The sequence below is a fragment of the Heteronotia binoei genome, chromosome 2, assembly GCF_032191835.1.
Source record: "Heteronotia binoei isolate CCM8104 ecotype False Entrance Well chromosome 2, APGP_CSIRO_Hbin_v1, whole genome shotgun sequence".
In the NCBI taxonomy this organism is placed as follows: domain Eukaryota; kingdom Metazoa; phylum Chordata; class Lepidosauria; order Squamata; family Gekkonidae; genus Heteronotia; species Heteronotia binoei.
In genome coordinates this window covers 185,822,275-185,845,353 of record NC_083224.1, presented here as the reverse complement: position 1 = coordinate 185,845,353, position 23,079 = coordinate 185,822,275, and the positions used below count along the sequence as shown (strand labels likewise).

General features: G+C 45.4%; 1 protein-coding gene across 2 annotated transcripts in view; it reads left to right on the top strand.

Moving 5' to 3' along the window:
- The first annotated feature begins 1,050 nt into the window (after positions 1 to 1,050).
- Positions 1,051 to 23,079, top strand: part of LOC132567049 (monoacylglycerol/Diacylglycerol O-acyltransferase-like) — a 51,680-nt gene continuing 29,651 nt past the window's right edge. The window contains exons 1-2 of one of the 2 annotated variants that reach the window (XM_060232643.1): positions 1,051 to 1,262; positions 2,047 to 2,377. In XM_060232643.1, coding sequence (XP_060088626.1) covers positions 2,050 to 2,377 — 328 coding nt within the window. In that variant the 5' untranslated portion in view covers positions 1,051 to 1,262; positions 2,047 to 2,049. Of the gene's footprint in view, positions 1,263 to 1,883; positions 1,920 to 2,046; positions 2,378 to 23,079 lie in introns of those variants that run through there. The other variant, XM_060232645.1, reaches the window with a different exon arrangement.

Genomic DNA, 23,079 nt, shown 5'->3' with positions numbered 1-23,079 from the left:
GTGCACAAAAGCTTATACCCCAAATAAAACTCTGTTGGTTTTACAGGTGCCACTGGATTCAAAGATGCTGCAGACTTTTCAAGAGCGCCACCTTGGGAATGACTGAATATAGTCCACTTTTCAATTTACACCAGTACTATGTGAAAATATGCCAAAATACCATTCTGACATGGTTTTTTCCGCCTCATTTGATGACTGAAACCATACGGAAGAAAGATGGCACATATTTTAGAATGGGCAGTTTGGAGGGATGAGAGTAAAGTTTGTGAAGAAGATAAAGAGGGGCCCTGACCTGGATAAGCTTGATGTCATCAGATCTTGGAAGCTAAGCAGTATTTTTGGTTGAATAAAGCCTGCCCCTGCCTCCCGACTGCTGGTATTCCAAGGGGATCTCCTATCCAAGTACTTGCCAGAGTTGACCCTACTTAGCTTCCAAGATCTCACAAGATCCAGCTTGCCTGGGCTATGCAGGGTTAGGGCAAAACTGGGATCCCCCCCATGTGCATTCTCTGTCACTTTACCAACTGAACTTCATCTGTCACTTTGTTGCCCACTCTTCCAAGTTTGTGGAGGTCCTCTTGGAGCTTGTTGCATCAGCGCCTTGAAAACATTTTCTGTCGGTTTCTGAGGTTTGGCTAAGAAAGGCTGGACTCTTGGCTTCCATAAAAACATAAGGAAAGCTATGTTGGATCAGGACAATGGTGCATCCAGTCCAACATTCTGTGTCACAAAGTGGCCCAAAAACCCAGGTGCCATCAGGATGTCCATCAGTGGGGCCAGGACACTAGCCCTAGTCTCTCTCTCCCACCTCCCCCGCCGATACCCCGGGGAGGGGGGTCCCCTTCCTTCTTCCTCCCGGACGGGTCTCAACCAGAGTACATCAGCCTCGCGTGCTCAGTAGTGCCCTCTAGGGACCAAAAGCGCGCGCGCGCGCGAGAGAGAGCGAGACCGGCCGCCACTCCGGAAAGAAAGCGCGTGCGCACCCATGTCCGTTGGCCCAATAGGTCCGGCCGGGAGCCGCGGCTGCTCCAGCCTCTGGGGTGCCGGCGGCGATTGGTTCCCCCCTCTGCCTGCCGCCGCTGGTGGCGGCTTCGGGACCAGAGTGGCATCGATTGGTGCCCTCCGCGCCCCTGAGTCCGGCGGCGCTCGCCTTCAACTCCGCCCTTCTGGAGGCGGCAGGGACTCGTAAAAGGCCGGGCTGTGCCTGCGGCGGCGGAGGAGTTGCAGCAGCAGCAGAGGCTCCCACCGTCCGGAACGGCGAGGTGAGCTAGCAGGCTGAGGGTCAAAGCAGTCAGCTGGTAGCAGCGAGGAGAAAGAAAGAAAGTGGCTGGAGTTGGGACCCCTCCCTATCTCGGTTGCTTCCAGCCCCCTCCCCCCCCCCTTCCCAAGCAAGACAGGATTTCAGCAAGAAATTTAAGTTCCTTTCACCCCCAGGGTAGGGGGAGTGCTCTGCCCCTCAGTTCTCAGGCTATGTTGAGACAGCCAATGCTCCCTGACCTGGCTTTCTGGGGTCTCCTCTGGGCCAAGGACTTCCTTTCCTTCCAGCACTCCTTCCAGCTTTATTGCCTGACTTCCATCCTGGACTGGTTCAAGCAACCTGTTTGTTCTGGAGCCTGAGGAAGTGCCGTCCTTGGCCCAAAGTTGTTGGGTTTGGATGAACATCCCCGTCCATAAATTTCAGCGGGGCAAAGGGAAGCCGGGGGTGGTGGATGCTGGCGTGTCTTGTTGTTTCAACGGAAAAATTATTAAGAAACACCGGATAAACTGGTATGACGGGACCATATGCGCTTTCCTGGGGAGCTTTCCCAAGAGCCGGAGTTTCTGACTCCTGAGTTTCAGAGCAACACACACTTATTGACACTTCGGCACTGTGAAATTTCTGTGCAACATGCCTTTTTGGAAAGAGTCGCCCAGGAGAGGTGATTATTTTGGTTCTTGTTAGATGTTTGGATTGATCAAAAAAAGGGGTGGGGGTGGGAATCCTTGTTAAATGCTGTCCTTAAATTTGTTACAGACTCTGACTGCAGCTTCTTTTTTTTCCAACAGAGTATGATAGGCCGGAATGAATCCTGCAGCTCAGATCACATACAGATGTCTTACTTCACTTGCCTGGTGTATGTATTGGAAGAATGGACTGGTGTGCAGTACTTGGAAGATTATCTGAATTATATTGCATATCTTTTGTGGCTGTTTGCACCTCTTGTTGTGTCTTTTATACTTCCTGGACTTATCCTACTCCTCCTCTACATTAATATTATTATCCTTCATATTTATAAGAGACGGACTGACTTAAAAGAGGCTTATTCCAATGATTTCTGGGATGGTGCAAGGCAAGTGTTGGCAACTCTATGGTATGGGCATGCCAGGATATGGAATGGTAAGTCCCCTCTACAGCTCTTCTTTTTTATACATGTGGGTTATCTAGCTTTTCTGATTAAAATGAGTTCAGGTTTATAAACCTTTTGCATGACATATGTACACTTATTTCCAGAATTCCACCCTCTCTGTTTTCTCCAATTGTACTGTCTTTTGATATTTTGTGGGGCACGGAGGGTGAGTCTTTTGTTTCCATTTTTAACATTGTATATACATTGTAAAACTCACAACAAACAAAACTCACATAGGAATATAGAAAGATTTTTGGGGGGGAGATGCTACAAGTCTGCTGTACATACATTGAATGTTGTCTGTCTGTGCTGCCCTTTGTCATTGTTGTTGTGTTCACTTCTGCAAGATCCTTTCATTACCAAATGTGAAGCTCGTTTTGAGATAGGCAATTCAGCAAATGAAAAGGGCCTGTTGATACAATCTTTACCAGAGTCACGCCCTTCTAAGCCTTGCTGGCTCCAATGGACTTAGAAAGGAATAGCTCTACTTAGAATTTGCATTCTGCCCTCAAATTGCGTTTGTGTTGTATGTTGCATGTATTGCATTTATCTCAAATTCTGCCGTTTGAGGGTAGTTCCTGTCAATTAGCTTGCAAGCTACCCCACCTCCCTCGCTTTGATGCTTTCCAAAGGTTCTGAAATACCGAAGCATCGTTTGGAAAAATGAGTCCCAATAGTCATTCTCTGTCATTCCTTTTAGCATTGCTCTTTTCCAGTCTGGAATGTGGCTTATCTCCCTGGGTACTGTGTGTGTGGTTGATACAACCAGACTCCATGAGGGCCTGTGTTAAAGGAGACCTTTCCAAGTTGTTTGTTCCATAGTAGCCACCCCATGTGTTGCCCTAACTTTTTGGGTGTGTGATGTCCTGTGGAATTCAGAAGAATGACAGAAAAGACGGCAGGGGAGTGGGGCAGCATTTCCACAAGTTTTCACTCTGGTTTTGCTTCATCTACTACCAAGTTATGTGTAGATTGGGAATGGGCAAACAAAGTGCTTTGGTATTTTTTCCTACAGGAAACTATATTCCTATTTTTGATCCCTTAGATGAGAGAGGTTCTCTTTTAAGAGGGTTGCTTTTGAATTTTCTCAGTCCTTCTGAGATTGGCAAGGCATTTGACTCTTTAGAGATTGTACTGTCTTCTTCAGAGAGCTTCTTACTAGAGGAGGTGCACGCAATGCACAGTGTTGGGTATGCATCAGCGGTTTCCTTCCTTATTCCCAGCTGCCAGCAACCCAGGTGTTCCTATGAAGTTTCCAGGAAAACAGTAGCCTCACATAATCAACTCTGTCTGCTTCCCTTCTACTTCAGACTGTCCCTTTTCCAGTCTGGTAGGTCACACGTCTCTTTCTTTACTTTCTTGTAATGTACAGATGTTAAGGGCTAACTTGCACCGTACAAAGTTCTCGTGAGCCCGTCAGTGCCTGCTGTCGGTCCTGTCAACAGAGCAGCTCTGGGAGTTCTCTGTTTGGAACTTTATCCTCTGGCACATAGAGAGGGAGATTTTGACTGAGAACACAGCATGTGAAGAGAAGGGGCTTAAATAAGAAACTGCCCCAAGTAGCTACTCTTTGCCCCATTAGGAAATCTTATGGGCAGGCATTCATACGTGTAAGTTTCCCTAAAGAGGCAAGGCATGACTTCCTGGGACAAGAAAACAAAGTGGGAGGGAAAACTGAACCCTCCAAGTGCCGCTTTCCTGACCAAAATTGGGCTTGCGTGTGTCTTGAGGTTATATTCCAAACACAGAGCCACAGGCTCCAAGAGGTTCACAAAGACTTTGTAACATGTGAATGGACCCTGGTGACTTTGAATCCAAGAAGGCTTTGAACTTGTCTGTGTGATTGTTTCTGCTTATTGTGGTTATTGTGGTAGATATTATGGTTGTGGTTCAGAGATCATAGAATCATAGAGTTGGAAGGGACCTCCACGGTCATCAAGTCCAACCCCCTGCACAATGCAGGAAATTCACAAACACCTCCCCCTAAATTCACAGGATCTTCATTGCTGTCATAAGGCCATCTAGCCTCTGTTTAAAAACCTCCAAGGAAGGAGAGCCCACCACCTTCCGAGAAAGCCTGTTCCACTGAGGAGTCGCTCTAATGGTCAGGAAGTTCTTCCTAATGTTGAGCTGGAAACTCTTTTGATTTAATTTCAACCCATTGGTTCTGGTCCTACCTTCTGGGGCCACAGAAAACAATTCCACACCCTCCTCTATATGACAGCCCTTCAGGTACTTGAAGATGGTGATCATATCACCTCTCAGCCGCCTCCTCTCCAGGCTAAACATCCCCAGCTCCCTCAACCTTTCCTCATAGGACTTGCTCTCCAGACCCTTCACCATCTTTGTCGCCCTCCTCTGGACCCGTTCCAGCTTGTCTGTATTCTTCTTAAAATGTGGTGCCCAAAACTGAACACAGTATTCCAGATGAGGTCTTACCAGAGCAGAGTAAAGCGATACCATCACATCACGTGATCTGGACACTATACTTCTGTTGATACAGCCCAAAATTGAATTTGCCTTTGTAGCCACCGCATCACACTTTTGACTCATGTCCAGCGTATGATCCACTAAGACCCCTAAATCCTTTTTGCACATACTACTGCTAAAACAAGTCTCCTCCATTCTATAACCATGCATTGGATTTTTCCTACCTAAATGTAGAACTTTACATTTATCTCTGTTAAAATTCATTTTATTAGTTTTAGCCCAGTTTTCCAGCCTGTCACGGTCATCCTGTATCCTGTTTGTCTTCTTCTGTGTTTGCAACCCCTTCCAGTTTAGTACCATCTGCAAATTTAATAAGCATTCCCTCTATTCCTTTGTCCAAATCGTTGATAAAGATGTTGAACAAAACAGGTCCCAGGACAGATCCCTGAGGCACTCCACTTGTCACTCCTCTCCAAGAGGATGAGGAACCATTCATAAGCACTCTTTGGGTACGATCTGTCAACCAGTTACAGATCCACCTAATGGTAACAGGATCCAAACCACATTTTACCAACTTGTCAACAAGGATAGTATGTGGAACCTTATCAAAAGCCTTAATGAAATCAAGATAAACGATGTCTACAGCATTCCCCCGATCCAGCAAGGTAGTCACTTTCTCAAAAAAAGAGATGGTTAGTCTGACATGACTTGTTCTTGAGAAACCCATGCTGGCTCTTAGTAATCACATCCATTCTTTCTAAATGTTCCAGGACCGACTGTTTGATGATTTGTTCTAAAACTTTTCCAGGTATAGACGTCAAGCTGACAGGTCAGTAGTTACCTGGATCATCTTTTTCCCCCCTTCTTGAAGATGCGGACAGCATTCGCCCTCCTCCAATCTTCCTGTTCTCCAAGAATTCTCAAAAATAATAGTCAGAGGCTCAGAAATTACATCCACAAGCTCTTTTAGAACCCTTGGATGCAATTCATCTGGCCCTGAGGACTACGCTGATCCTAGGTTGGAACTTCATGTCCTCCTTATATGTTTTGTTTTTGCCATGTTGAGCAAAAACAAAACATATAAGAAGACTGAGGAAAAGGAGGAATTGAGCAGTTCTGCCCTCTCTTCATTACCTGCTACAATTTCACTTTCTTGCCCTCGCAATGGGCCTACCATATCCTTGCTCTTTTTCTTACTCTGAACATAAGAAAAGAACCCTTTTTTGTTGTTTTTAGCATCTTTGACCAGCCTAAGCTCATACTGAGCTTTAGCTTTCCTAAAGTCTGACTATGTATAGCTTTTCCCTTCCCTAAGACTGTAAATTCCAAAATCACACGGTCACTACTGCCCAGGGTGCCCACTATTTCCACGTCAGTCAATTCTTCCTTGTTGGTGAGAATCAAATCCAAGATAGCAGATCCCCTTGTTTCCTTCTTCACTTTCTGAAAAAGGAAGTTGTCAGCAAGACAAGTCAGGAATCTATTTGACTTTTCATTTTTAGCAGAGTTGGACTTCCAACAGATGTCTGGGTAATTGAAATCTCCCATGATCACTGTATCCCTTCTCTTAGAGAACTTTGCAATCTGCTGTAGAAGTATGTCATCCAAGTCCTCTGACTGACTTGGTGGTCTATAGCAGACCCCCACAATAATATCACTGTTATTTCTTACTCCTTTTATTTTTACCCAGAGACTCTCAACTGAGCTGCCATTCTCAGATTCACATATTTCCTCACAAGTATATACCTCCTTCACATATACTGCTATGCCTCCACCCTTTCTCATTTGCCTGTCCCTTTTAAATAAGTTGTACCCCTGAATCCTAATATTCCAGTTGTGAGTGTCATCCCACCACATTTCAGTAAGGCCTATTATGTCATAGTCCCCTTCCTTTATTAGGATTCCCAGTTCCTTCTGTTTGTTTCCCATACTCTGTGCATTAGTGTAGAGACATCGGAATCCACATTTTATGCATCCCAAGGGTTTGGTTTCCGTACAAGCCTGCAAGTTAACATTACGTAGTGTATGTGCCACTCTCTGCAATCTTTAATGTTCATATCCCCAGTTTCTGGCATCATACGAGGCTTTGAATTATTGTCTCGCTCCCCCATACAATTTCGTTTAAAGCCCTCCTTATTAGGTTAGCAAGGCTGTTACCAAACACCTTTTTCCCTACCACCCTAAGGTGCAAACCATCTCCCGATAGAAGACCATCTTGAAAGCGTAAGCCATGGTCCAGATGCAATTCATGTTGAAGTTGCAACACATGTTCTATTTGAATGTCCATGGCAGAGGTAGCCAAACTGTGGCTCGGGAGCCACATGTGGCTCTTTCACACATATTTTGTGGCTCTCAAAGCCCTGATTGCCCCATTGGCGGACTTGGAAAAGGCATTTCTATCTTTAAATTGCTTTTCCAAACCAAGCCAGCCAGCAACTAGGAGATTGCATTTAAAGTTGCTTTCATTCCACCTCTCCCTCCCCCATCTATTTTCCTTCCTCCCTCCCTCTGACATTCATGTCTTGAGGCTCTCAAACACCTCACATTTATTCTGTGTGGCTCTTACGTTAAGCAAGTTTGCTCCCCCCCCCCCCCGGTTCCATGGTATAAGGAGATGGATCAAGCCACTTGGATGCTGCAAAACGAGCTTCCCCTAGATCAGGGGTGTCAAACTAATTTGTTATGAAGGCCGGATCTGACCTGAATGAGACGTGGTTGAGCCAGACCATGTATGTTCCTATTTAAGATTAGGTAGCAGAGATATAAACTTTTTAAAGGACACAGACAAACACAACTAAAGTTTTTTTTAAATCTTAAAATAAAACATACTTAAAAGTTAACACTCATTGGTCTTAAAGGTACTTTCTTTGTATTTCTCCTGTGGGATCCAGGGAACTGGGCAATGGAAGCTCTGGCTCTTTCCCTTCCTCCCCAGGGGACCAGGAGGGGGAGGAGCCTTAACCAATGGAGAAAACAGAGGTTTTGTTCTGTAGCTCCTGTGTGATTGAGCAATCCTGGCAAAGCAAGCTGTGATGAAGAAGGAAGCAAGAGAGAGGGGGAAGGAAGCAGGTGACAGCCAGTTGTTCAGGGGCCTCAGGGGTTAGATAAAAATATGGAGCAGAGGTTCTTCAGTGGCTATTAGCCACAGTGTGTGTGTGTGTGTATATATATATATAAATTATTAGCCACTGTGTGATACAGAGTGTTGGACTGAATGGGCCGTTGGCCTGATCCAACATGGCTTCTCTTATGTTCTTACGTTCATTCATACATGATAGACTGCCTTTCTTCTCCATATCCCAGTCATGTTTGTAGGAGGGGTGGGGAAATGTAGCAGGACAGTCATCTCTTGCGTGAGTAATCTTCGTGAGGAATAAAGGCAATTTTACTTCTGAGATTATATGTTACAGGGAGGAATTTACAAATGAAATCAAATGTGTCCGGGTCACATTTGCTCATGTTAACATAGAATCCAACAGTTACACTGCTCTGCAGACTTCCTTGGGAATGTTTATTTGTTAGATTTCTTTTCATTTTTACGCCCTTCAGTGCTCCAAGGAGCTTAGGCCAGTGTACATGGCCTGCTCTCCATCTTATCTTTACAACAATCCTGCGAGGTAGGTCAGGTTGAATGAGAGAGTGCCTGTGTTGTTGAAGCCTAAGGCAAGAAAGAGAATCCCTCCTAAGATGGGAAGGTTAGGCTCTTCTGCTTCTACATGGCAAGGATGCTCCATGTTGCTTTCCTTCCAGAGTCATGCCTTTTTCTGCCCACCTTCTGCACGGGAGTTTTCTGGGCTCTTTCCTCTGTCAGCTTCTTGTAGCTCCCACTGTCTCTGCCTTTTCCACCCCTCCCGCACCACTTGAGAGCTTTTGGAGGCCTTTAAAAGATGGCAACTGGTATAGCGCTATAGCAGCCACTTGTTTGTTTTAAAAGCCATCTGTGGGCTGCCCTGACCTGGATAGGCCAGGCAAGCCTGATCTCATCCGATTTTGGAAGCTAAGCAGGGTCAACTCTGGTAAATGCTTGGATGGGAAACCTTCTTGGAATACCAGCAGTCAGGAGGGCAGGGGCAGGCTTTATTCAGCCACCTCTCTGAACATCCTCCAGGCCCCCAGTTGGCGTCAGTCACCAGAAGGTAACATGACTTCCAGCTGCACATATAAATACCCCCCCCCCCCAAACCCTCTGTGGAAAATAGGGGAAAATAGCTTTGAGGAGTCAGCAGCAGGGGAATGGTGTTGATAGGAGCAATGCCTTTGCAGGGCAGGAAAATGCCCATCATCCCGCCCGCTGGGTCTAACATGTTTGCACTGCGCTCTTTCCTTAATAATCGGAGTGAGGCAGGTTCGAGAAGGGCCATGCTCAGGAAGCGAAAAATCTCCAAAAAGGTCAATTAGAGCACAGTGTCAGGTAGAGTCTGCCTCCCCACACCTGAAGTGCTCCATTTCCTAAGCAAAGGAGGAGAAAAACCTTAATTGTGAACGCCTCATAAGAGCACAGTAAGGGATAAAAGGAGCACTAGCACAAAAGTAGACTTGAAATTCAACGTCAAAAAAGCTAAGATCATGGCATCCCGGCCCCATCATACCTTGGCAAATAGAAGGAGAAGACATGGAAGTAGGGACAGACTTCACATTTCTGGGTTCCGGGATCACTGCAGATGGTGACTGTAGCCATGAAATTAAAAGACGTTTTCTCCTTGGGAGGACAGCTATGGTGAACCTGGGCAGTGTAATAAAAAGCAGAGACATCACCCTGCCAACAAAAGTCCGTATAGTCAAAGCGATGGTTGTGAGAGCTGTACCATAAGGAAAGCCGAGCACAGAAGAACAGATGCTTTTGCGCTGTGGTGCTGGAGAAGAAACTTGAAAGTCCCTTGGACTGCAAGAAGATCCAGTCAGTCAGTCCTAAGGGAAGTCAACCCAGACTGTTCCCTGGAAAGTCAGATGCTGAAGCTGAAGCCCAAATACTTTGGCCACCAAATGAGAAGGGAGCACTCCCTTGAGAAGATCCTGATGCTGGGAAAGACAGAAGGCAAAAGAAAAAGGAGACAGCAAAAGATGAGATGGCTGGACAGTGTTACTGATGTAACAAACATGAATTTGAGCAGACTTCGGAGGATGGTGGAAGACAGGAGGGCCTGGCGTGACTTTGTCCATGGGGTCGCAAAGAGTCGGACTCGACTGTGCGACTGAACAACAACAACATATTGTTTATGTGGAGAACAGGTGAATGTGTCCTATAAGATGGGAGACATTTGTGACGTTCCTGCATTGTGAAGGGGGTTGGACTAGATGACCCTGGAGGTACCTTCCAACTCTATGATCCTAAGATATGTCAAGCAAATGGATATTGGATGTTTCAGAGACTCAAAGAAAAAAACAGTGCTATGGAATTCAATGCAAATTGTTCCCTCTGCTTAAACAGAAACAGGCCTTATGTTGTAGTGGGGAGCGGGGAACTGGCAAATGCTTTCCCAGTGTTGCTTCCAGTCTAACTTGTGCATGATGTAAAAGGATTAGAAATAGAATCCTCCTTCTTTACTGAAAGAGCAGTAAAGAAGAAACAAGATTTTGGCAAGGGCATTATTGTTGTTGGCAAAATCTGGCCTCACTCGGCTGTCCTTTGACTCCCTGAGGGTTATCTTCACTAAGGTGGATTCATGTAAGTTGCAAAAACTGAAACCTGCCAATATACTTTAGAAAAGTATATTGATCAGTAATAAGCTTCAGTCTCCAAAAGGAAACTTGGATGTGAAATACATTTTTATCTGGTCGCTTGTGGTGAGTAACCAGGCAATCAGTTGCAGATATGTGTTTCTTTTTTTGGTAAGCCAAACAGTCGTGTTGATATGAGATTGATAACTAAGAGAGGGGCGTATGGGCAGGTGGGATCCCTTTGCGGACTTCAACATGCAGCTGAAATATGGACAGTTTCCCACAAAAATATGTGCTTCCATGACAGATGCCACAGCTTATTGTTGGAACTCTCTGTCTGGGGCAGCGGTGCTCTGTATTCTTGGTGCTTGGGGGGCACAGTGGGAGGGCTTCTAGTGTCCTGGCTCCACTGGTGGACCTCCTGATGGCACCTGGGGTTTTGGCCACTGTGTGACACGTAGTGTTGGACTGGATGGGCCATTGACCTGATCCAATATGACTTCTCTTATGTTCTTATGCAAGGATTTTTTTAAAAAAAACCTGGGCAAGTAAATCCTCCAGGGCCAGGTGGCTCTCTGCAAGGGCAAGCGGAATGTGGATTACTATCTGCCAATTCATCCAGTCAGTATCTTTCTCTCTGCTCAAAAGCTCTATTTGTGTATTAATGTTCTTGTTTCTTCATCACGTGTAAAGTAGAATGTCTCAGGCAGTTTCTCCGGCTTACCTAAGTGTGGGGGGAGGTGGACGGATGGCAGGCACCCGTTATACTGGTCCAGCCCGTTTCTCTCTCCTAGGTCTCTCTCTGCCTTTCACTCTCCTTGGATCTTTTTTCTGCCTCGGCATTGCTTCTTTATTGATTCTCTTGGCCTCACACAAATATTTACCGGCAGGAGTTGGTTCTGTTTTCATCCGAGAGATAGTTGAGACAACAGGAGGTCGGCTGCCTTCTGTTCTTCCTCCCGGGCTCCCTGCTCCTGATGGTCTCCCAGTCTGTTGTCTGCTGTTTCCACGTGGACCTCCACCCAAACCCACTCTGCCTCCCACCATTAACCATTCTTCACATAGGTTTAGGTACACTGGCAGGCCAGGGCAGTCGCATCTGGTTTCCCTTTAATAGGTACATGGTCCTGGCCCCTTTCCAAACTTTGAGTCCCCTTGCTCCTCTTTCCCAGAGATGTCTCCAGACGGAGCAGCCCAGTTCCTTTATCCACCTTTATTATCCACAAGGCTATTGGGAGTGGGGAGCCTGATTCTACTTCCCCTTGTTCATGGCAGTTAATTAAATTCGCTGGCCACGGCCATCGAAGTCAGGGTGTGTAGTATTTTCCCTGAAACACCAGGCACCCAGACAACAGGGTTTAAACAGAGTAGAAAAAGAAGTTACTTTTATTTACAACTTCAAAAACATGGGATGACTCGGACACAGCAATACGTTGCTCCTAATATTTGTACTTATGGTACAAATCACTCCAGCCATCCCTAATTACAGAGTATGTTTTCAAGAGTCAGCTATAACACAGGCTGCTTCCTTCAGAGACTCAGAATCTTTTGTTTCCAGACTAACTGCTTTCTGTCTTTCTCGCTCAGTCCCCAACCTTTTCGACTTCCAGCCTCCCCCCCCACCCCCAATATTTTGTCAGCTCCTATTGGCTTCCTCTGGGAAAGGCGGAACTTGACCTGCCTATCTCACCATGTTAGGGTTGCCAAGTCCAATTCAAGAAATATCTGGGGACTTTGGGGGTGGAGCCAGGAGACATTAGGGGTGGAGCCAAGATCAAGGCTGTGACAAGCATAATTGAACTCCAAAGGGAGTTCCGGCCATCACATTTAAAGGGACGGCACACCTTTTCAATTCCATCCTTCCATAGGAAATAACGAAGGATAAAGGCACCTTCTTTTGGGGCTCATAGAATTGGACCCCCTGGTCCAATCTTTTTGAAACTTGGGGGGCATTTTGGGGAAAGGCACTAGATGCTATACTGAAAATTTGGTGCCTCTATCCCAAAAAACAGCCCCCCCAAAGCCCCAGATACCTGTGGATCAATTCTCCATTATTTTCTATGGGAATAAATCTCCCTAGGGAATAAAAGAGTTCCCAGCAGACATTTCCCTCCCCTCCCCCCCGCTTTCTGATGACCCTGAAGCGGGGGGAGGGCCTCGGGGGATCCCCTGCCCCCACCTGGGGATTGGCAACCCTACACCAAGTCCTGGCTCAACCATCACTTCCATGGCTGCCATGTTGGTTTTATTTGACTAGACTTAATTAAGTGTGGTCATCACAGTTGGTTTATGACAACCCTTTAAGGGGTTTTCAAGGCCAAGGAAGGGCAGAGTTGGTTTGCCATTGCCTTCCTCTACATAACAACCCTGGTCTTCGTTGTTGGTCTCCCGTCTCCTGTTAACTTCCATGCAAGCTTGGGTTAGTCCGGCCTATTCAGGATGTTAGTCTGGCCAATCGTCATTGCTGGCCAAGGGAGGAAAGGCTTACCCCGTACTGTCAGATGGCCTACAAAATCCTGCTCGTCATCTGCAATTACTGTTCTGTGTGAAACTGGTAACCGAACCCTTCATAAGAAGCGAATGATGCTGTTTTGGGGGCAGAAGTACCTCTAGTGTCCCCTGTTGAGTTGTCTTTAAATCTCCTTGCGTCCACTGGATCCTGTTTTCAGCTCACTTTTGGAGACACCGTTCCTTGATGGGTAGCCCCATCACCTGTACGGGCACGGACTGAACTGCACCGGCTACCTATTGAGTACCGGATCCAGTTCAAGGTGTTGGTACTTACCTTTAAAGCCCTATACAGCCAGGGGCCAGTATACCTTTGGGACCGCCTCTCCTTGTATGAGCCCCAGAGGTCTTTATGATCAACGACCCAATAACTTTTGGTAATACCTGGCCCCAGAGACATCCATCTGACCTCGACGAGGGCCAGGGCCTTTTCAGCCCTGGCCCCTGCCTGGTGGAATGAGCTCTTCCTGGAGATCTGGGCCCTGCAGGATCTGTTCCAATTCCGCAGGGCCTGTAAAACAGAGCTCTTTCGCCAGGCTTTCAGCTGAGGCAGTGGACGTCACTTGTTACCTTCATTCCATCCCAGTGCTATAAGCTCTGCAGGACCTGGGCAAGAGGCCATGTCTGTGAGGCAGAACCTGCCACTTTAGTCTCTGTTGTCACTCTGTAGTTTTAGATTTTATATATTTTAAATTGGTCTTTGATTGTTTTTACTGTTGATTATTTTTATGATGTAACCCGCCCTGAGCCTGTCCTACGGGAAGGGCAGGCTAGAAATCGAATAAAATCCAATTAAAAAAAAAATTGGTCTGTAGCTGCACACTAAAACAGGAGTCCGTTGGCACCTTCACATTCATTCCAGCATAAGCTTTCAGAACTCACTTCAACATCTGCTTGAAGTTGTATATCCACTGCAGATGCAGTCATACTTAAAGCTACAAGCAACAGAAAGGCACCTTCAGGTATAAATAGATTTGTTATGTACGTAGGTTTCATGCATTGGATGACCTGAGCTCTCTAGCTCACAACAACTTTTCTGGACTACACCCGAAGGCTCTGTTTGTTAATCACGTTGCGTATTGTTTGGCTCCTGGACATGTGGGAAGCAAAGGCAAGGCAATGGCTGCCAGGATAACCACCCAGTATTCCATCTGACACGCAAAGGACTACGGTAGTGGTTTAAGACTGGAAGCGCCGGTGGCACGGGCAACAGAGTGACTAGATGAACATGCATCTTCTCAAAGGCAAGCTGGTTTTATGGTTCTTGTCAAATACACCCCATAAGGCATCACAGACAGGAAGTTGACTTTGGTCAGCTGAGGACTGGATTTAAAGTTGTTCAGTTCCAACTGGCTCTGAGTGGCTGCCATTTATATATACATGTGTGTGTGTGTGTCCCATCTTTAGGGTTGCCAAGTCCAATTCAAGAAATATCTGGGGACTTTGGGGGTGGAGCCAGGAGACTTTGGGGGTGGAGCCAGGAACAAGGGTGTGACAAGCATAATTGAACTCCAAGGGAGTTCTGGGCATCACATTTAAAGGAACCGCACACCTTTTTAAATGTCTTCCTTCCATAGGAAATAATGAAGGATAGGGGCACCTTCTTTTGGGGCTCATAGAATGGGACCCCTGGTCCAATCGTTTTGAAACTTGGGAGATACTTTGGGAAGAGTCACTAGATACTATACTGAAAATTTGGTGCCTCTACCTCAAAAAACAGCTTCCCCAGAGCCCCTGAAACCTCCAGATCAATTCCCCATTATACCCTATGAGAATCAATCTCCACATAGAGAATAATGCTCAGCAGACGTGAGAGGATGCAAGGACTACAAGTCCCAGCATGCACCTCGCAAAGGGAGGCCAGACTGGAGTGAATAGCAGGCCGGTGGTGGGCGGGTCTTTGTGACTCGGAGGAAGGGAGAAGCCTGAAGCCAGGCAGGGAAAGAGACACGACACCGTTCCACGCCCCCACCCCCGCTATCAGATTTTTAGGGAGTGGGGGATTAGGCTGGTAATTCAGGGGTCCCCCAGCAAGGCGGGGTGGGTGGGAAGTTTACCCATCTTATCTTTTCAGACATGGCAGCTAACAGTGGAGTGACGGGATGAGAACAGTCTGATTCACAAGTTTTTTATAAACGTGCAGATTACTGATTATTTTTTTAAACCCAACTTAGAATTGAAAAGAATGTGACCGGAGTTTATCCTCTATCAAATAATCTCTCAGGGAAGGAGGAGGTTTGGATTTATACCCCACCCTTCACTCAGAGTCTCAGAGCAGTTTACAATCTCCTTCCCTTCTCCTCCCCACAACAGACACCCTATGACAGGGGTGTCAGACTCATCTGTTATGAGGGCTGGACCTGACATAAATGAGACCTTGTTGGGCTGGGCCATGTGTGCCATAAAATGTAATGCCAGCAGAAATGTAAACTTTATAAAGGACATAGACAAACACAATTAGCTATTTTTTTTAAAAAAAAACTTAAAACATGCTTAAAAGATTAGAAGAAGACTGCAGATTTATACCCCGACCTTGTCTCTGAATCAGAGACTCAGAATGGCTTACAATCTCTTATATCTTCTCCCCCCACAATAGACACCCTGTGAGGGGGGTGGGGCTGAGAGAGTGCTCACAGCAGCTGCCCTTTCAAGGACAACTCTGTGAGATCTGTGGCTGACCCAGCAGCTGCAAGTAGAGGAGTGGGGAATCAAACCCGGTTCTCCCAGATAAGAATCCGCACACTTAACCATTACACCAAACTGGCTCTCTGATAACTAACACTGCTTGCTCTGAATTATTGCATCAAAATCTGGAGAAAATGCCTGTGCTGAAGCAATCTTGAGTATGCTGTTCAGGTGTGTGTCTTTAAGTTGCAAATTTATTGTTGATTTATTGACATTCATTACAGAAATCTCATGGTCAATGCTTTGAGCCTAAAACCCAGGGGAAAACATGAAAAGGCTGGACATTGCAAGCTTTTGTACATAAGTTGCTTCATGTGCTGGTCAGCCAATGAAGAAAATAAAAGCTTTGCTCTGTAGCTCCTGTGCAGTTGAGCAAGCCTGGCAAAGCAAACTGTGATGCAGAAGGAAGCAAGAGAGAGAGAGGGAAGCAGGTGACAGTGAGTTGTTTGCGAACCTGATGGGAGCCCTCCGGCAGCTTGATCTGGCCCTCAGGCCACATGTTTGTCACCCCTGCCCTATGAGGCATGTGGGGCTGAGAGATCTCTCAGAGAACAGCTTGAGTGAACTTTTGACAGGCCCACAGTCACACCAGCAGCTGCCTATGTAGGAGCGGGGGATCAAACCCGGTTCTCCCAGATAAAACCCTGCCGCTCTTAAGCTCTACACCAGACTGGCTCTCTGGAAACGGTGTTGCGTGCCTTCTGAAATGTAGTGAGGGGAGGTGCTTGCCACACCCACTCTGGTAGGCCATTCCAACAGACCAGGTGCTACACAGGACACAGCTACTGGTGTCCTGGCAGGAGCTGGACAAGCAGTCCTTAGGGAGGATACGATAAGGAGCAGACTGCCTGAAGAACACAATGGGCACGTAGGCGTTTTCAAGGTGTGGTTAAATAAGACTAGGTCATAAAAGCCCTTACAGATAACTGGCCCTTTAAATTAGGCCCAGAAGCAAAAAGTTAGCTACTGCATTTGGTGCACTGGAGTTACATGTGCTAAGCGGCTGATCCCAGACAGGTGGCCCGCTGCCATGTTTTGTACCAACTGAAGCCTCTGAGATGTCTTCAAAGGCAGCCCTGTGCAGAGCATGTTACAGGAATCCAGTCAGGGGGGTCACAGTAGCCTGGGTCAGTGCGGCAAGGTGTCACGATCCTAGGCCTACTGCGGCATCCTGGCTCCAGGGAAGCCTGTGTTAGAATAGCAACCAGGCCTACATTTTCCAGGATCCCTTCTGTCCCTCTGATTGAGTGAGCAGCAGTTTTGGAGGGAAAACTTTGCCCAATGGAGAACAGAGGGATGGGACCTGGGAGGAAAGGATAAGAGGCCTAACTAAAGGAGAAAGGGTGTTCTCTCTGGAAAGGCTGAGCTGGAGAGAGGCTGCAGCAAGAGAGTACCCTCATCCAAAAGAGGGATGGGGTCAGTTGGAAGTAGAAGGCGGGAACATGTAGTTAGTCCCATCAGGGCTTTTATTTTCTTTATACCACATTTACTGTTTTTCCCTTTCACTATTGCCCTAATAATTTTACAACCAACTTGTTTGCTTTTGAGCACTGACAATAAACTTATTATTGTTATACTGCCTGGGTCCTTAATAATAATAATAATACTTTTTATTTATATCCCGCCCTCTCCACCGAAGCAGGCTCACATCTCTTTGGTCATGGATAGAGGTACCTGCTGAAAAGGAAGACACAGGGGTCATGTGTGTGTTCTGGGTCCTCCCAGACAGACCCATACTGGAGTGGTGGCAGCCTGTAGAGGCCCTCCTTGGTCTCCTGCTTGTGACACAAGGTCATCCATTTTATGAGCCAGATTTCATTGAAAGGAAGTGCTCCTAGCGACAGCACCATCCTGCTTGTCCATCAACAACAGCTGAGTCCCAAGAACAGCCCTAGGCCAGGGGTGCCCAAATTTGCTTAATGGAAGAGCCACATAGAGTAAATGTCAGATGTTTGAGAGCCACAAGACATGAACATCAGATGTTTGAGAGTGGCAAGAAGGTAGGCAAAGAGATGGCAGAAGGGAGGGAGGGAGGGAGAGGTGGAAAGAAAACAACTTTGAAAGCATTCTCCAAGCTGCCGGCTTGCTTGGTTTGGAGGAGTGATTCAAAGAGAGAACTGACTTCTCCAAGCTGGCCAATGAGGCGATGTGGGCTTTGAGAGCCACCCAATATGTGTGAAAGAGCCACATGTGGTTCCTGAGTCGCAGTTTGGCCACCTCTGCCCTAGGCTCTTAATTTGATCTTTTGGAGAAAGGTTGCCGTGACCTAGACAGCCCCAGGCTAGTTAAAGCAGGGTCAACCGTGGTTAGTATTTGAATGGGTGACCATCCTGGAAGTCCAGAGTTGCTCTGTAGAGGCAGGCTACGGCAAACCACCTCTGAATGTCTCTTGCCTTGAAAACCTACAGGCTTGCTTTGTTAGCTGCAAGTTGACGGCTCTTTCCAACCCCGGAGAAAGGTTAATCCCATCTAGGTCAGGTAGATCAATGCCAGCTTAAACACTCTGCCTTCCCGACCAGCGTTGCCTGCATCTTGTACAGATTAAGCGTCTGCCTGTTTACCCTCAGCCACACAGCTGTGATTGACCCGAGGTCACCCAGCTGGCTGCACGTGGAGGAGTGGTCCCAGGGAACCCACGAAGCTGCCTCAGACCGTTGCCCGTCAAGCCAACAGAGGGGGTGCCTCTTTTTAGCCCAGTTTCCCATCGACGGTTTTGAAAAAAATAGTAGAGTTCAGTGTTACAAGATTGCAATAGGTCCTTTATGTGACCAGACAGTTGCTCCTAAAGGTGCCCCTCTGGGTTGTTTTTGCTCATTGTTGTCCAGGAGGTGAAAGGAACGGCATGCTAGAGGACTTCCCTGTGGGTTCTGTCTTGTGCCCTTTCCTTTTCAGTGTAAGAATACAAGAGAAGCCTTGGTGGGTTCGGCCAACGATCTGTGTCACGCAGTGTCCAAAAAAACAGGTGCCATCAGGAGGTCCACCAGCAGGGCCAGAACTCCAGAAGCCCTCAAACTTTTGCCTCCCAAGCACCAAGAAGACAGAGCATCACTGCCCCAGACAGAGTGTTCCATCTATACCTTGTGGCTAATAGCCACTCATGGACCTCTGCTCCATATGTTTATCCAGTTCCCTCTTGAAGCTGTCTGTTTGTAAATGCCACCACTTCTTGTGGCAGTAGATTCCATCTGTTAATGACTCTTTGGGTGAAAGTACGTCCTTTTCTCTGTTCTAAGCCTATTGCACATTAATTTCACGGAATGCCCATGTGTTCTTGTATTGTGAGAAAGGGAGAAAAGTAGTTCTTTCTCTACCTTTTCTATCCTAGGAATAATTTTGTAAAGTCTCTGTTGTGAAACCCTTAGTTGTCATTTCTCCAAACTAAGGAACCTTAACATCTTGAACCTTCTCTTTTAATAATAATAATAATAATAATAATAAATTTTATTTACTATACCCCGACCTCCCCGCCGCCCTCCCCTATGACCTCTCTTCATAGGAACCTTTTTTCTTCTCCATCCCCTTAATCATTTCAGTTTCCCTTTTCTGCACCTTTTCCAATGCTATAATATCTTTTATTGAGGTAGCCAGAACTGGACATAGCAGGGGTGGCCAGACTTTGGCTCGGGAGCCACATGTGGCTCTTTCACACACATTGTTTGGCTCTTGAAGCCCCCACTGCCCCCATTGGCCAGCTTGGAGAAGTCATCTGTCTCTTTAAATCACTTCTCCAAGCCAAGTCAGCAGGTGACTTGGAGAATGCATTTAAAGTTAAGGTTGCTTTCTTTCCACCTCTCCCTCCCCCATCTATTTGCTTTCTTTCCACCTTTCTTTCCTTCCTTCCTTTTGCAAACATAGCCACTTCACTGCTTACTCCCAACTTTAAATCACTAATGAAATTTAAAAGCACCGGGCCCAGTACTGAGCCCTGCAGTATCCCACCGCTTACCATCTTCCGTTGTGAAAACTGCCCATTTAGACTCTCTCTCTCTGTTTCCTGTTAACTAGTTTTTATTCCAAAAGAGGATGTGTCCTCTTATCCTATGACTGCTGAGTTTACTTAGGAGCCTTTGATGAGGGACTTTATCAAAAGCTTCCTAGAAGTCTAGGAACACAACAACATCTACCGGGTCACCCTTGTCCACACGTTTGTTCACCCTCTCAGAAAACTCTAAAAGGTTAGTGAGGCAAGATCTTTCTTTACAGAGTTCATGCTGATTCTTCCTCAGTAGTTTTTTGTATTTTAAATGCTAACAGCCTGGTTCCTTCTCGGGACAAGTGGAGGACGTCTCTTTTATACAGGTCCTGCTTGTTCCAAAAAGCATCCTAGCATCTTAAACCCTTCCTCCCTACACAGTCATCTTATCCACACATTGAGACTCCTGATTTGTGCCTGTCTAGCTGGCCCAGTGCATGGAACAGGCAGCTCTTCTGAGAAGGCTACCTTGGAGGTCCTGGCCTTGAGTCGCTCACTTTTTCCTCAGAACCTCACGACTACATTCCCCTACATTGTTAGTCCCAACACATATCACAACCACTGCCCCCTCCCTGCACTGTCTACCAGCCTATTTAGATCATGTGTAATATCTGCTACCTTCACACCAGGCAGGCAAGTCACCATGCTGTCAGTATTTTGATTTGCAGTTCGTCTGTCTACACGCCTAAGGATTGTGACCAAACTTTTTTATTTTGCAATATATTGAAATAAATTCATCTCTACAAATTCAAATATATTTCTCCAATACATTGCATATTTTCCTCCCCCCCCCACTCTTATTCATGACCTCCGCCGGTACTTAAAACAAATTAAATGCATATTAAAGGTAAATTCACACTTATAAAATCTTTAGAAAGAAAAAAAAATTATCATGCACTAACCTATTTTCTAATAATCACTTAGCACTTATTAAACACAACGCTCATAATTATTAATTCAGTTCCAGAGTTCCCCCTATCTTAGTCTTATCTTAACTCTCATATACATATACTTACCAAATAACCATGCTCTACTAATGCTTTTATCACAATATCGCAATTCCTCTTTATCATTAAAAGTTCAATTAATGTTGTCAAACACTCCTAAATATCTTTTCACCATTATAAATTTTTTATACAAAGAGTAATTTTTCAATAACCTTTTCTCTATAATTCGCTTGGTATTCCTTACGCACAAAACTCATAGTTATAAAATCAACTCCGGAATTCCAGCTATCTTATTCTTAACTCATATATGTATAATTACCATGTAACTATATCCTGCTAACTCAATAATCACAATTCTTCTTTATCATTTAAAGTTCAATTAATGTTGTCATAGATGACTAAATGACTCTTCACCCTCCATTATATTTCCACGTAACTTTGGAATTTACTCCAGTCTTCTTTAAACTTCTCCAAATTATTGTCATTTAAGATTCTAGTAAGTTTGTCCATTTCACTCCAGTTAAGAACCTTTAAGGCCCAGTCCCATTTTTCAGGTATTCTATCTTGCTTCCACATTTGCGCATACAGTGTTCTCGCAGCTGAAAGCAAATACCACAACAATGTTCTGTCTTGCTTCAGAAAGCTTTCCATTTGTAATCCCACCAGAAAGACATCTGGTGCTCTTCTAATATTATAACCCAAGATTTTCGAGATCTCCTGCTGAATCATTCTCCAAAATTGTTTCACTACATCCCTGGGTAGTTTACGCTTTCTGGCAAGCTCTGAATTGACTCTGTATGCATAATCACATAAACGCTCCATCTCCTTGGGATCTTCTTCCAAAAATTCAGCTGTAATTGTGACAATATGAGTCTTCACATCCTCGTGCTCATTCTCAGGCACTCCCCTTAGCCGAATCATATTCTCCATCAATTTACAGTCTTGTAGTATTGCTTTTTCTTGCATTTTCTTAATGGTGGCATCTTGATCTCTAATTTTCACCTCTGTGTCAACAGTCTTTTTAGCTATTGCTTGAGACTCTTTCCTTAGGTCCTCAGTTTCCTTCTTAAAATCTTTCTTTACCTCTTCAGCACTGGATTTTATTTCCTTAGTTAATTTCTTCTCACTACCAGTTATTAAATCACTCATTGCCTTCAATATTCTTGTTTCCATAGTGTATAGTTGTTCATGAACTTGTTTAGACATTTTACCGTCTCTCACTAAGGCAGCTCTTAACCTTGTAATTCTTGATGCCAACTTCTACTCAGATATTACTGATTGCCCATTACAAATAATGGGTTTTTAATTTGTATCTTCAATCCCCAATCTGATAGTTGCATTTAACAGAACAGAGCATGCCCTTTTCAACAAGCCTAAAAATGCCGTCCTCAAAGCTTCCTATCTCAAGATATTAATTTTTAAAGTTCCAAGCCTCTCTTTTCAAAAAGTTTTCCTTTTACCCTCTAGGGCTTGTTTTCCAATTTCAAGCACATAGTCCATGTTATTTAGCCCTTAGGGGATTGTTTATATATATTTTGAACCCTTTTATAGTCCACTTTCAAGTTATTTAGTGAAAATATTTTGGCCTTTCTGTAATTAGCCTCCAATGTTTCTCTATGGTTGCTGACTCTTGCAAGTATCTGGATACTTGGATGCTCCTCTTCACTCCACACTTACTTCCTGACTCTCTAGCATTGAAGTCTCACAATGATTGCAGAAAACGTCACTTCCTGTTTTGAGGAGAGAGACTGAAGCTTTGTTATGACTGGGTTTTTTCCCCGAAGCCACAGGAATTCATAACAGCAAGTATTTTTCTGCACTTTTCTGCTTTCTTCTGAATCCAAAGAAATCACTTCTACCCCCTTCCACTTCTCCTTGATTTTCCACTTTGAAAAATAGTTCTGGGTCCCAGATCTTCCCTTTTAACAAGCTTAAATTCAACCCGGAGTAGCAGATAAGGATCTTTACCTTATTAACGACGTCTATTCTCTCTCATTATACCATCCACTTTATCTCAGATGTTGTTATAGTCCATAGGAAGTTGAAGCCTTAGTGAGTTTATGTCAATGTAATGACTCCAAGGAGTCTTTGTAGGCGATAGAATGCAATTCTTCATCGGGGGAATCTTCAAAGCCGAAAAAAACCCATTCGTCAGCCAAAGTGAATCCCCCTCGAAATAAACATGCATGCCGTAGACAATTTCCTTTACTGGAAAAAGTAGGCAGTAGGCTTTATAAAGCCTTTTCTGTCCAAAAACAAAGATCCTGGTCTGCTCCACACAGGGAAGCAGGTCAGCTCACCAAGCTTTAACTCCGGAAGTCCCTACACGCCTAAGGATTGAATCATTAACTATGAATAGCCCCTTTCCCTCTCTGCCCAGGGATGGTTCCTTGGTAGAAGGTGGGAACATTCCCCCTTCAGCCCTGTTTCCGCCTAATAACATAAGAGAAACCATGTTGGATCAGGCCAATGGCCCATCCAGTCCAACACT